Below are 14,735 nucleotides of genomic sequence, written 5' to 3'. Positions count from 1 at the left end.
TTACATTTTCAAAGGCCCAGCTGAACTGCATTTTGAACACAGTTTCGTACACTACTAAGTTTTTGTTACTCGCCTGTCAATTTTCTTCTTATACTGATTTTTATTTATGAAAAATTTCCATGTAGATATCACATGCAAATTTTATGTTCTATTTCTATTACAAAAATCATAAAAATCGACGTAGATAATATATTTTAATACATTTATACATATAAAGTTCTTATTTCTCAAAGCTAGCACACACAAGTATAAACCTATACCTAGTTCTGTACTGTGAGATTTTAGCACTTATGCGTGTGAAACGCCTCTGCCTCTACTGAAGCGGTCAGTCTATTTCCTTGGAAACTCTAGTCGCGCCTGCCGCCTGGTTCCGCTACTTTAAAACAATCGCGCGATCAAAATACATTAGGCACCATGTTCTAAACTAAAATTTGAACCAGCGAGTTCAAATATGCATCATATGATCGATTTATGATTGTATATATACTATATATATTACTTATGGCGTACTTCTAAGCACCGGTCCGTTTTGATATACATGTCGAAAAAGTTTTCACAAAGAGTCCACGTGAAATTAATGCCCAAACCTAACTCTACTTACTTACTTTTTCTTCCATTTCTAAAATCGAAATCTAAAAAATAACAGAAATATGATTTATACGTACAGCTACAGACAGTGTTCCAAAAAAAAAAAAACGTAAATCTACAGACTCCACCATTTACGCGATTATTATTACAATTTTCTTACAACCGCGTATTTTACCGAAGCTGATCTTCAATAGAATCTGGGCAAGTGCCACATACACAATTTTAATTTTCATTAATTTTTATTAAGACCTGGAATTTCAAATGGTTAATCTTCAATACCACAAGCACTTTTAGTTGAAAACTTTGTTACTTAATATGATGTGTTCCATGTTGTGATATATTGGCTAGTTCCGCCCCTGGCACCATTCATTTGAGTTCTATAACATAAGTAGCAGGTTTAGTGTAGGTAAGAAACTGTTACCCCACGTCGAATTAAACCCAAGCGGGACGTGAAATTTCACATTATGATTTCAATTTCAGTTTGAAAAAATATTCTAATATTAAAACCACCAGACAATAAACATTTTGAATTCAGTTTCAAAACGTTTTGAACTTTTTATAATAATATTATGATAGTCTTTTCAAACACAGTGCGTTAGATCAGAGTTCTCTTGGTAATGTTAGCACATTTTATTTAGTTCATGAAAACCAAGTCCAAGACAAAATTCTACATAATTAAAATTTCAAAGCACAGTTTTCAGAATTAAGCGTTGCAGACAATTTTAAGTGTTTACTTCAAAATCTATTAACCAGACGATAGGATCGATCGTGAAATGAAAATGCATTTCACAGAGTTTCTTTTTTTTGTTTAACCCCATAAAGATGTTTTTAACTATAGTATTATTATTAGACCAAAAACTATAGTATTATTATTATCGTTCCAAAAAAAAACTATAGTATTATTATAAAACCAGTTAAAAAAACTATAATATCATTATATTTGATCCACCGATCTTAAAATAAAGTAACTACAAAATTAATTAACAACAGCTAAGAAAGAAAAATAAATAATATAGCTCTACCCTTCTCGGACTCCATATATAGACTCAAAACTTCTCTGGATTCTCCACATTTCACAACCACCACCACTCCTGGACTTCCCATTTTAGAGAATACACATACTTCACCAATACATTGTGTTATACAATACATAAAAAATCAATTCCCAAGTTTTTTTGTTTGTTTTGGTTGTGATCGATGGAGAGTTACTTGAAGAAATGGTGCTTAGTTTCTATGTTTGTTTTGTATTTGGGTTTAAGGTTTAAGGTAAAAGCAGAGCCTCAAGTTCCATGTTACTTCATCTTTGGTGATTCTTTGGTTGATAATGGAAACAACAATCGTCTTGCCTCTATTGCCCGAGCTGATTATTACCCTTACGGCATTGATTTGGGTCGCCCAACCGGCCGCTTTTCCAACGGAAAAACTACCGTTGACGAGATAGGTATACACCCTTCTTCTTTACAAACTAATAGCTTTTGGTACCAGAAGCTAACATGTTTTTTTTTTTTTGACATTTCCTGTAATATAATGTAGCTGAACTACTTGGATTTGATAACTACATTCCCGCGTATAGTGATGTTAGTGGCGAGCAGATACTTCAAGGAGTCAACTACGCATCTGCAGCTGCTGGAATCAGAGAAGAAACCGGTCAACAGTTGGTAACTGACCAGAACCACATTTTGATAAATCTCTCTGTGTTTCCATTTAGGACAAACGTAATTTTTTTTTGTTTTGTTTTGATTTTGGAATGAAGGGACAAAGGATAACTTTTAGTGGACAAGTTCAAAATTATCTGAACACAGTGTCACAAGTGGTACAGATTCTTGGAGATGAGAATAGTGCAGCTGATTACCTTAGGCAATGCATTTACTCTGTTGGTTTGGGAAGCAATGATTATCTTAATAACTATTTCATGCCTCAATTCTACTCCACTAGCAGACAGTTCACACCAGAACAATATGCTGATGATCTTATCAATCGTTACAGAGACCAGCTCAATGTAAGATTTTTCAATTTTAGTGATTTCCAGTTAGATGAGACTGCGGGATGCAATAAGTCATCTGCTTCTTCTTTTTTTGTCCTTTATCCTCGTCATGGGAGGACCCATTTAATGATCTGATCGTCATAAATGGATGTTTATGAACTTGGTCCAAATCAATATAAAGTTTCAAGTTTTAGCAAAAGATAGACATTAGCTCAAAAAAAAAATTTGAAATAAATTTATGCTATATGAACTTCATTTTTGGTTATAAAGTTTCATATTTAGCTCTTTAAAAGAGATCCATCTAGTTCAGTTCTGACTCCAGATCCACAATATTTCTTTGTGTTTATGAAGGCACTATACAACTATGGAGCTAGAAAGTTTGCACTGGTAGGAGTGGGAGCCATCGGGTGTAGCCCGAACGCCCTTGCAACGGGCAGCCCCGATGGAACAACTTGCGTGGAAAGTATCAACTCGGCCAACAGAATCTTCAACAGCAGGCTTAAGTCTATGGTCCAACAGCTCAACAACGACCACTCTGATGCTAGGTTTACATACATTAATGCTTATGGCGTTTTCCAGGACATAATCGCCAATCCCTCTGCTTATGGTACACATAACTTTTCATGAATATAAATATGATCGTACAATCTATATTTTCTTGTAGTTTATACTCTTAATATAGGTTCGGTCTGTGGATGAATGTTTTCAGGGTTTAGGGTAACGAACGCTGCGTGTTGCGGAGTTGGAAGAAATGGAGGCCAGCTTACATGTCTACCAGGACAAGGCCCGTGTCCGAACCGAGATGAGTACGTGTTTTGGGATGCATTTCATCCAACGGATCATGCGAACACGATCATAGCACAACGATCTTACAATGCGCAATCGTCTGATGACGTTTATCCAATTGATATTTCAGCGTTAGCACGGCTTTAAAAGAAAAGAGAATAGGAGACTTCTCAACCAAGTGTATGTTTTCATGTTTTAAATTCAGTTGTCTGGAAAAAGATTGTGAAGTTATGTGTGTTCCCAAATAATGACAAATATAAGGGGGGATATTGACACAGCTACAATGAAATTGAATCTAGTATGCTTGGAAATATATATAATATCAAATGTTAAGTTTGATCATTTAAGTTTTTAAAACGTCATTGGTTTGAACACCTTACAAGAAAAAGACAATGAAGCAACTACGATCGAGTCCAAATCGGTTGAAAGAACTTAGCAACATTCAGTTATCTGGCATAAACGCACCTCTTTAATTACTTTTGTTTTGGACGGCTTTCATAATACCTTTCAAAGTTTAGTGCTTTAATTATCTTCTCGTAGCAGAATTTTTTTCTTTCAAAATCCAAATTTGTTTATTTTCTTCTATGAGCATGCTTAAATCTCATGATTCCAGCAGCAGGTTTTCGATTTGATCCAATCTCATGTCTTTTTTTTATATTTTGATAAACTGAGATCAAATAGGTTTAACCATTGTAGTTTTGTTTCCTGTTTGAATATCATATGATTCAACAATAGAATATGCATTTTTCAAATCATTTGCTAATTTTTTTATTGTTAAAAGCCCATGATTCTAAAATAGTATCAAAGTCTAGCAAGCCCTAACAGGTATAGGCCATTTCAATCGAGCCGCAATCATCCAACAATGTAAGAAAATGAAATGATCCAACAAAGGTAATAGTGCAAGTACAACGAAAGCGCTACGTAATATATGTTATACCTAACCGGTGCGGTTAAAACAACGAAAGCGTTATATTCTCAACTGAACCCAAAAAATGAAACACATATTCCTCTAAAGAATCCGGTGTTCCAAGCAAAACCGAACATAACAAAATTACCGTATAAATCAGAGCATACGTACAAACGTAGATATTCAGGATCCGATCTAGATTTATTTTACTTTTTAATTAAGTTTTATTTTTACTTTTGTTACTTTTTCTAAATCAAACCAAACTCAAACAAAAGTAAATTTAGCCACAACTTGGTGATCAAATCATGAAATAAAAATGCAAAGTAAAGAACCAAACAAAAACGAATAGTCCAAATGTCCATCCCATTAGAGGTATTGCATTTCACTTCATATAAAATCATGGAAAGTATGTTTATGTAATTCTTCTCATCATATGTAATCTAGTGTGCTGTATTGTACAAAATCAAGCCCGATTAGTTATCAGTCAATGCTTGATTGTGATATCAATCTTAAAACATGAAATTATTTATATATTTTGTTTTTCGTTCATTAATAGACAATGTGTATATGATTAAGACTGATTAAGCTTGAAAGGTTGAATGATTTAAGTCTTCTAGATATATATTAGCTCGGTTTTTTGAATCTATACTATTAAAAGGGAAGAAGTCCTAAAAAATCTACTTATAAAAGGTTGTTGCACCTACTTATTAATATTTTTTTGGTCTTACCCTTATTTTCTCTAACTATACCATATCTATTGAGATAATTTGCTAATGTTGTTTCATTTAATTTTCTAGCGTAACATGTGAAATATTTGGTTTCTTTAAATACAAGTCCTCGTTTATTTTCTAGCATATACAAAATATTATAAATTTAATTTTTTAGAAATATGAATATAAAAGTCTGCAACTTAAAAAATACTAACAAACTTTTTCAAACCTTTAGAATATGAATATACACCTCAAAATATATTGCCAAAAAATTATTATTTCTAATTTTAATAAAATGATTTCTTGAATATAAAAATTAGATGCTGTTTATTTTTCAGATTTGTATTTTAATAAAATATTACAAATATAAAAACGCAAGGAACAAATATCATTATTTTTGTTAAAGTAAAATTTTGTCAAAACATATTTCCGCGCTTTAAAATCGCGGATCAAATAGTTGATTTAGTTTTATATACTATTATAATGTATATCGGAAATTTAATAAAAATTTTAAAAATATTATAAGATTGTTTTGGATCTTTGTCAGGTCAACCGGTGTCGGTTCACGGGTTAATGAGAAGTTTTTGGATTTTGTCAAACTTTGAATATATAAATAGGTTTTCATTAATCCAGTATTTTACTATTTTTAAGTATATTATTTGAATTTTTAAAATTCAGGTATCCGTTTGGTTCTCGGTTATGTTTATTTTTTTTATTCCAGAGATATATGATTTGTTAGGTTATTTATGAAATTCAATTTAATTAATTTTGTTGTTTTTAGTTTGGTATGGTTCGATACGCAGTTCCGGATAAATATGCCCAAACTATATATTATCTATAAAAAATGAATTCAAAAGAATTTATTTGATTTCGAAAACAAACCCGCGCTTTTTAAGCGCGGGTCAAAATCTAGTTTAGATTTAATCCAAGACCTATTTAGTTTACCTATTTGTGTTTTGAAAATATCATTTCTGTTATGTTTAAAACCTTGTGACGAAAGCATTCAACGACTAATGATTTAGTATCTAAGTGGCTAGATTTCGTTTCAAGGGGAAAATGGCCATCAGTTATATACTTATATATATTCGTCGCGATTAGTTTCTTGAGTATATCTTTGTAAATGGTCTCTTTCTTATACAGGAGACTAGAAGTCTAGAAGAGTATATAAAAATAGCATTATAAACTCGCAATGTGAACATCTATTACAAAGATTATATAAAAATGTCATTTTAAACTCGCAATGTGAACATCTATTACAAACATTGATGTCCTCGGTCCTCATCCATATCCCTTGATTCATGTCTTCTTTTTCTAGGTATCAACATAGGTCATATAAATATGTTTGGAAACCTCATATTTGATCAAAATAGAACAAATGATATATTGTAGAACAAAGAAAACGCCAATCCGTTTAGAATCGGATCCTAAACGACGTTAACTATCCAATATGAAATTTCCCGACATCTATACCTGAAAATCACCGTATATAGATGAAATAAACGTGTCATTATCTAAAGCGAAGAGGTTCACTACGATCTTAAATGGAAAGGGTTGGAGGGCACATGAAAGCGGCACCGGCCTTGGTCATTTATGTTATACAAAGTCATTGATTTATACACAAATCCACTTTTCATTTATTGCCTAAACCTAATTCTTCACCTGTTTTCTTTTCACCAAATTTCCTCCTTTCTTATTATATTTATATTTACTTATATCTATATATATACACTAATACACAGCAAGTGACATCGAAAATACACATTTTATCATGATTTTTTTCTCCTTTGTATTTATATAAAAAATGATTTTAGTTGACGCAATTTGATATCAAATTATGACAGGTTTTGGACTTTGTACGCGGAAATAACTCTACTTCGGAAGCACAAGTGGCTTTGTCAAACCTACGACTTTTTTGTCCTCTCGAATTATGCTGCAAAATATCTTTTATTGAAAGTTTATGAGAACTTTTATCAGTTCTAAATTGGATAGTCCTACCGGTGTTAAGTTTTCGTTTAATTTATATATTAATGTAATTTTTATGTTTGATCTCTAAAAGTTCCTTGTATTTTGACGATTTATGTATTCCATCCATCCGTGTATTTTCATCTTCAAATTTTATCCTGATTAATAATGTTTTAGGTGACAAATTTCTGAAAGTTTTAAAACGATAACTTTAAACGAAAACCGATATTAGTATAATGGCAAATAGATAGTATTATTAGAGGAAGGAAAGCTGCCATATTGGTATAATAAAATGCTTGATTTCGATATTATAGGAAAAAAAATTCGGTTTTTGTTTCTTCATAGTTTCACACATTTCATAAGAAGTTTCTCACATCTTCTTAAACTCCTTAAATAATGAGGATCATTAATTAGTGTCGTTGCGGTTGTCGGCACATACACAGTTTTCTTTGGTCTTCACTCTTGAAGTATCAAGTAATTAAGATTAAAAACCCTTCATAAGTCCTTAATTTTGAGTAATGAGTGAGAAGAAAAACACAACTTTTTGGACCCACCAATCTTAAAGTGAGTAGCCCTACAAAGTTAAAGCTACCAGAATCAAAATATCAAACATCTATATATATCCACACTACTTCTCTGGACTTCTTCACATCACTACACTTTTCACTTCCAGTATCTTTTTTATACTCAATACACTTTGGTTTTGAAATGGAGAGTTACTCAAGGAAATGGTGTGTAGTGTTTGTGTTGTTGGCTTTAGCGTCCAGTGTAGCAAAAGCACAACAAGTTCCATGTTACTTCATTTTCGGTGATTCTTTGGTTGACAATGGAAACAACAACGGTCTTGTTTCTTTTGCAAGAGCCAATTACTTTCCTTACGGCATCGATTTCGGCGGCCCCACTGGCCGGTTCTCCAACGGAAAAACCACCGTTGACGAGATTGGTACGAGTCCTCTTTTAGAATCTATATATCTTCTCTACATAACACTAAGTAACCAAAGGTTTTGCTAGTTAAATAGTCTACTGTGACTAAATTTTTAATAGTCCTAGTCTAACATGGTTTTAATATTTCTTTGTGATGTAATGAAGCTGAGCTACTTGGATTTAAAGACTACATTCCTGCGTACAATACTGTGAGTGGTCGGCAAATACTCACCGGAGTTAACTACGCATCTGCAGCTGCCGGAATCCGAGAAGAAACCGGTCGACAATTGGTAACTTAACATAAAAAAATACTCTCAACACTTTTCATTCCTAAAACATTAAAACATTTCCAACTATTTTTTTTTGTTTTACTGGAAATGAAGGGACAAAGAATAAGCTTTAGCGGGCAAGTTAGGAACTACCAGACAACGGTACAGCAGGTGGTGAGCGTACTAGGAGGCGAGGCTCAAGCAGCTGATTACCTCAAGAAATGCATTTACTCTGTTGGCATAGGAAGCAACGACTATCTCAACAACTACTTCATGCCTACGTTCTACTCTTCAAGCAGACAATTCACACCAGAACAATTCGCTGATGATCTCATCAGTCGTTACACTACTCAGCTTAATGTACATCTTACTAATATGGCTACGCTATCTATCTCTGCTTTTGTGTCATTAGATACAAGCTTTTTGGCTCTTCTGGATACTTCCTTGTTTCACAAGTTTCCTTTTGGGGTTTGTGTAGGCACTATACAACTATGGGGCTAGAAAGTTTGCATTGATCGGAGTTGGCGCTATCGGTTGTAGTCCGAACGCCCTCTCTCGCAGTCGGGACAGTAAGACTTGCGATGACCGAATCAACTCAGCGAACCAAATCTTTAACAACAAGCTAAGATCTATGGTTGATCAGCTTAACAACAATCATCCTGATGCACGGTTCACTTACATCAATGCCTACGGCATTTTCCAGGACATGATCACAAACCCCTCTAGATTTGGTATATACTTATCACACACAAGAGAGGTTTTTCTTTTCAATGTACTGAACCTGATATCAGTTTTGTTGGGAATGTTTGTTTGTTCCAGGGTTCACAACGACAAACGCAGGATGTTGTGGTATCGGAAGAAATGCTGGTCAGATCACATGTTTACCGGGACAAAGACCATGTGGAAACCGAAATGCCTACGTGTTCTGGGATGCTTTTCACCCGACCGAAGCCGCAAACGTGGTTATCGCAAGGAGATCGTACACCGCACAATCACCTTCAGACGCTTACCCTATTGATATCTCAAGCCTAGCACGGCTTTGAAAGAACATAAGAGAGAATTAGAACTAAAAGAAGTTCCACAAACTAATATGTGATCTTCTCATGTACCATCTTTTCATATAAAATCAAGCATAGTATTATTATATATAACCAGATTTCTATATAAACCGGTTCATAACACATTGTTCATCAAGGGAACTGCTCGTTACGGTTCATTTCAACAGTCATTATATCGAGTGCGAAACACTTGTCATCTTGTTTCCAGTAATCTGCGCTCTCTTGTGCTTCAGTTCATCGGTCCAAATGTTATACTTGTCATCTCTGAACTTAAGCAACTCCGGCCTTAATACTCCTTGCTCCACCCCCTGTGGTGACATCATCAGTTCGGGTGCACCCTTTGGTAACCTGTCACCTACGGAAACACACAAGAACCAATGATTGTTTAAACCAAACTAAACCGGACAAATTGGAACATAAACCAGCACTCTAAATCTATTTTATTAAAATAGAAGTACAAATAAGAAATAACTCTAAAACTTACAACTTAATTACAATACAATGTCATTGAAGTAATTAATAAACTTAAATCTAAATTAATTTTTTTTCCTAAATCTATTCCACAACAAATTCATGATAAATATTACACTTAATGCACATTAATACTATAAAGCTTAATATGAAAGTAGAAAACCTCTTTCCATAAATTCATGAGTATTATCCTCTATTAAATAATATTTATTACATTTTTCAAAATTTTATTGTCAATAAAATTAATTAACAATATTTAAAAAATTTAAAGGATATGTCGTATTTGTGAATAACAACTTAATAATGAGAACATAGTTAAAAAGATTCATTTTACTTGATAATTCTAAATTTGTACCTGATTAAAATTTTCAAATAACCAATTTGACTAATCTATTTAATTGACGATATTGTTTTAGATATATATATATATATATAACTAAAATGCTATTAGAAAATTATTTTTAAATTATGTATGATATTACATATGTTCAATTGAATTTTACCTTAAATTATTTTTCTTTAGTAAGGATTTGAAATATTAGATTTGATAATAACATGTACATTTAAGTATTAGTTTTAAAAAATTAAAAACACCTAAGATTTTTCTTATGAGAAAATTGTAATAGGGAAAGTTTCAAAAGAATATTCTTCAAGTTTTGTATTTAAAGAAAAACAGTTAGACAAGATAACAATGTTCTAAAAAAGAAAACAAATTCATATAAAATAAAAATCCTACATATAATAAAATGTTAAAGTCAATAAGTTAGAAAAAAATTAATTTGATAATAATAGATATACAAGAAATGAAATTACTCATTCTAACAAATTACTCATTTTAATAAGTATAATATAAATATTTTACTAAAAATGCATGACAAATATTTATATATAGGGTTGAGAAATTAAAAATTAAGATTACTTATATAACAGGTTGGAAATTTAAATATAGTTATAATTTATGACAAAAAACCTATCAAAACATCTAAAATATTATTTTCGCATATATATTTTAGTTTATGGAAAACACACACATAAACCAAAAATAAACTAAAAATATATTTTAATTATTATGTGTAATGTCATAATAAAAAATACATAATCATGAAAAAATAAATAAATATTATATTATTTATAGAAAACAAAAGTATATTTCTGAAAAATGAAAAAGTGGTTTCTCCTTTTTACTAAGAAACCAAATGTTATAAATAATTCTTTCCAACACGTATCAAACCCGACCAATGAAGGCTACTAGCATTTTCTTTACCATTAGCCAACTCGATATTGGGTTAATAAAAATGATATCGGTTAAATAAAAACAAATATTCGCTTGATATTTACATTTACAGTTATATAAATCATTTTACTTTTACTATTAGTGAAATTATGTAACAGCAGTATATGTATTATGTGATGTATTTTTGTCACTATTTTCTTATAATTTTTATAGATTATATAACGATGTAAAAAATATTTTGTTTTATTACGTAAACAAAAAAAAACCCGTCCAGTCCGGCGGATCCAGCTCTAGTTTACTGATTCTTATGATCCCTTTAAATGATTAATCGTTAACCAGATAACTAATTGTTAACCATACGGTTAATTAGTATACTTCTAACTAATGAAAGCGGTTCACCAAAATATCCGGTCAACCTCAGGCTATCGTGGATAACAAACCGGAGACTTAACCTCATAAGTGAGTGCCAAAGCTTTTGCTCAAGAGCAGATTTTCAAATAACCGGTTTGATATATTATATTAAATTCCTGTAAAATAACAAACTTAATATATGCTGATAAAAATGGTCAAGATCATGTTTTGTAGCTCTTTTTAGTGGTAGAATTTAAAGGTTTAAGAGGTGGTTCATTTCGGGTCTTGAGATGTTCTCGCCTTCGGAGTAGTGAAATATGTAATGTCGATTCAGATTGGATAGCGGATTCTTTTAAGTGTTCTTAGGTGATGCTAGATTACATATTGCATGTAGGGTTAAATCTTGTGAGGTTGTAATTTCGTTTTTACGAATTGGCAAATGAAAATTGATGTTTGAGCAAAAAAGAAGAAGAAGGGCATTCGATGTTGAGTAAAAAAAACAAGTGCCGATGAGAGGTGCATTAGAACGATTAGAATCGTAAACTGCACACTGGAGGAACTCGTTGACTCGGTGGAGGTGGACGTAGTGGTGAGTGATCTCTATGTGCCATGACATGTCGCCACGGTAAATCGCAAATGTTGATATTCATTTGTTTTACTGGTAACCTCCTCTGCATGATTGTCGCTCCAGCATCAATCAAACATTTCGAAACTGCCCTGATTTTTGCCACAGCTCGAAACCCTTCTTTATTTTCTTCCAATTTTTTTTGTATTTGATTTTGATGGCTATATCATATAAGCCAATTTTAAAAGATTTTTTATTATAAAAACAACAAAAATGATCAAAATAACATTTATTTAAAGAATAAAAAGATCAAGTTACTTTTTAAAATAGTACATTTAATATAAATAAATATTTACTAAAATTATTATTATTTCAGATTTTATATTCTAAATCTCAGATTTTAGACCAAAATCTTAATCCGCAAAACTTAAACCCCAACTTCCAAAAAAAAAAAAAACTAAACCCTAACTCTTAATTAATTAACCATAAGAATATATGTGTGAAAACTTTAATGGAATTTATTTTGTTTAATTTTCTCTTTGTGTGATATTTTTATGATAACTGTTTTGTGTTATTTTGGGGCATTTCTCTAGGTAATTATTATGGTACATGTCATGCATTTACGAAAACTTCATTGAAACACGTCATGAAACATAACAAAATTGTTCATTACCTCCGGTTGTTGACAAGGAAAAGCGGTTAGTAATGTTTTCTATTCAAAACAACACGGGCACATGTTACTATTATGCTCTTGTTATCATGAGAGGATCCACTTCCACTTGAATTAGTATTGCTGCCATAAATTATATGTGAACAAGAAAACAAATAATCATTTTCTAGACATCAAAATGGCTTCAATAAAAAAAAAATTTAAAATGAAAAACTTAGAAGAACATGAATATGCACAACATGAATATACACATAAGATATGCTAACATTTACACATATATTTGCTATTGATTTTCTACCAAAGCCACAATCGAATTTTATTTTATTATGGAGGAGAACTGTAAACAAAAAACGAAAAAAACAACTTAAGATCATATAAATAACTCAAGATCATATAAATAACTCAAGATCTGCAACATACTATGTAAGACGGTCATTTTCATTTTCATCAAGATCATACTAAGCAATATAAGATACAAAATCAAACAAAACAAAGAAGCAACTTAAGATCCACAACAGATCCATGTAAGAGACTTATTTTAGCTTATCCAATATCATATTAAGCAACATAAGATACACAATCAAACAACAACAAAAATACAAATAATGTAAACAAAAAAACAAAAAAAAAATGCGCAAACACGAAAGAATGCATCCTTGGATGAAGTGCTGGAGACCAGTAGATAGAGGATCATCTCTTCACATATGTTGTGTCAAAACCCTAATACATCTTCATTTTTGCGTCTACCATTTGTATACGGACCTAACGTTTGAATTCAGACTTTTAATTTATTTATGATATTAGCCTCAAATTATTATTTATACACAAATTATAAAACAAAATATTAACCGAGAACAAAATCGATTGGACAAAATCTATCACATATACATGTATAATACTCACAAACCAAGTTTAAATTAAACATGTGGTAGACCAAGAAGTTATTAACAACTTGAAATCATAATTTATGTATTGATCAGTTTTAATTATTTAAATACTCCACAAAATATCAATTTTAAACTTAGGACGTGATTGGTAGAGCATTAGCATTAACAGTAGCAGTATGCTATAGAAGCAGTATGCTGTATAAACTGTATGCTTTTGCTAAACTGTTTAATAGGATGATTGGTAGAGCAATATGAGTATGTTATTTAAAATTATTATAAAAACTAGTATATAATATATAATATATTTATTTTTAATGAATACATTTCTAATATATATATATATTAACATACAAAATTAAAAAGACAAATAATTAAATTATTAATGTTTATATCGAAATATATTATTTTAAAATAAATTTTATAATTAAATATCTATTTTTAAAAATAATTTTTCACATTTAAAATAAATTAAATTATATAAATTAAATTATATTTTAAATGTGAAATACTATTTTTAATACATTTTTATTGTAAATTAATTTTAGAAATCAAATTTTTATTTTTTGATATAAAAATAATTTTATGATATTACTAAATAAAATATATGAATTAATTTTATATTTTCCTTAATTTTATAAATTATAAATACAAATGTCATTCTAAAAACTCTATATGAGAGCATTGACCAGAGAATATCTGGAGAATATTAGCATTTAGTAAATGCTTTTCTAAATACTTTTCTAACAATTGTTAATTGGATAATATAGATCATAATGCTAATGTTAATACTCTACCAATCAACGCTATACATACACACACACATAAGCGCATCTTATGGTTCAAAGTGCAAACCGATCTAAACCGGAAAAATTGAACCCAATTCACCAATATAAATTTTGTCATTCTGTTTAATATTTAATTGTGTTATATGACTCGCTAGTTATAGAAACAGTATGTATATAGAATTGTTAGAGAGGCATAACCTCGGTGTATCTGCCAGGTGCACCAAAATTTCCCGTACGCTTTGGCTATGTTATTGAGTTCCGGAACAGCTACAACCTGAGGCAATCGCAGATAAGCCCACAAACCGGACTTAACCTCGTAAGCATGAGAGTGCCAAACCTTTTTCTCATCTTGAGGCAGGTTTTCGTATGACCGGTCTGATCTTATATATTCAATTCCCGTAAAATAATCAACTTAATATAAGCTGTCAAAAGGGGGCATTCGATATTGAGTAAAAAAAAGCAAATATCGATGAAAGGTGTATCTGAACAGTCAGATGCGTAACCTGCTCAGTGGAGAAACTCGTCGTTATTTTCTTCCAGGATTTTTATGATGATTAATTGATTATGATTACATGACACATAAA

General features: G+C 31.2%; 2 protein-coding genes across 2 annotated transcripts; both read left to right on the top strand.

Moving 5' to 3' along the window:
* The first annotated feature begins 1,646 nt into the window (after positions 1-1,646).
* On the top strand, positions 1,647-3,715 carry LOC103828948 (GDSL esterase/lipase At1g29660). The gene is made up of 5 exons (XM_009104586.3): positions 1,647-2,029; positions 2,122-2,246; positions 2,342-2,587; positions 2,924-3,179; positions 3,282-3,715. The coding sequence occupies exons 1-5, from the start codon at positions 1,786-1,788 to the stop codon at positions 3,503-3,505; spliced, it is 1,095 nt and encodes a 364-aa protein (XP_009102834.1). The 5' UTR covers positions 1,647-1,785; the 3' UTR covers positions 3,506-3,715.
* Positions 3,716-7,566: 3,851 nt separating this feature from the next.
* On the top strand, positions 7,567-9,320 carry LOC103828946 (GDSL esterase/lipase At1g29670). Its single transcript, XM_009104585.3, has 5 exons — positions 7,567-7,880; positions 8,027-8,151; positions 8,245-8,490; positions 8,609-8,861; positions 8,950-9,320. Exons 1-5 carry the CDS (start codon positions 7,646-7,648, stop codon positions 9,171-9,173), a joined length of 1,083 nt encoding a protein of 360 aa, XP_009102833.1. The 5' UTR covers positions 7,567-7,645; the 3' UTR covers positions 9,174-9,320.
* Positions 9,321-14,735: the final 5,415 nt, after the last annotated feature.

Source organism: Brassica rapa, chromosome A07, assembly GCF_000309985.2.
Source record: "Brassica rapa cultivar Chiifu-401-42 chromosome A07, CAAS_Brap_v3.01, whole genome shotgun sequence".
Taxonomy (NCBI): Eukaryota; Viridiplantae; Streptophyta; class Magnoliopsida; order Brassicales; family Brassicaceae; genus Brassica; species Brassica rapa.
The sequence above is the reverse complement of the archived record's forward strand: the minus strand, read 5'-3'. Positions and strand labels throughout refer to the sequence as shown.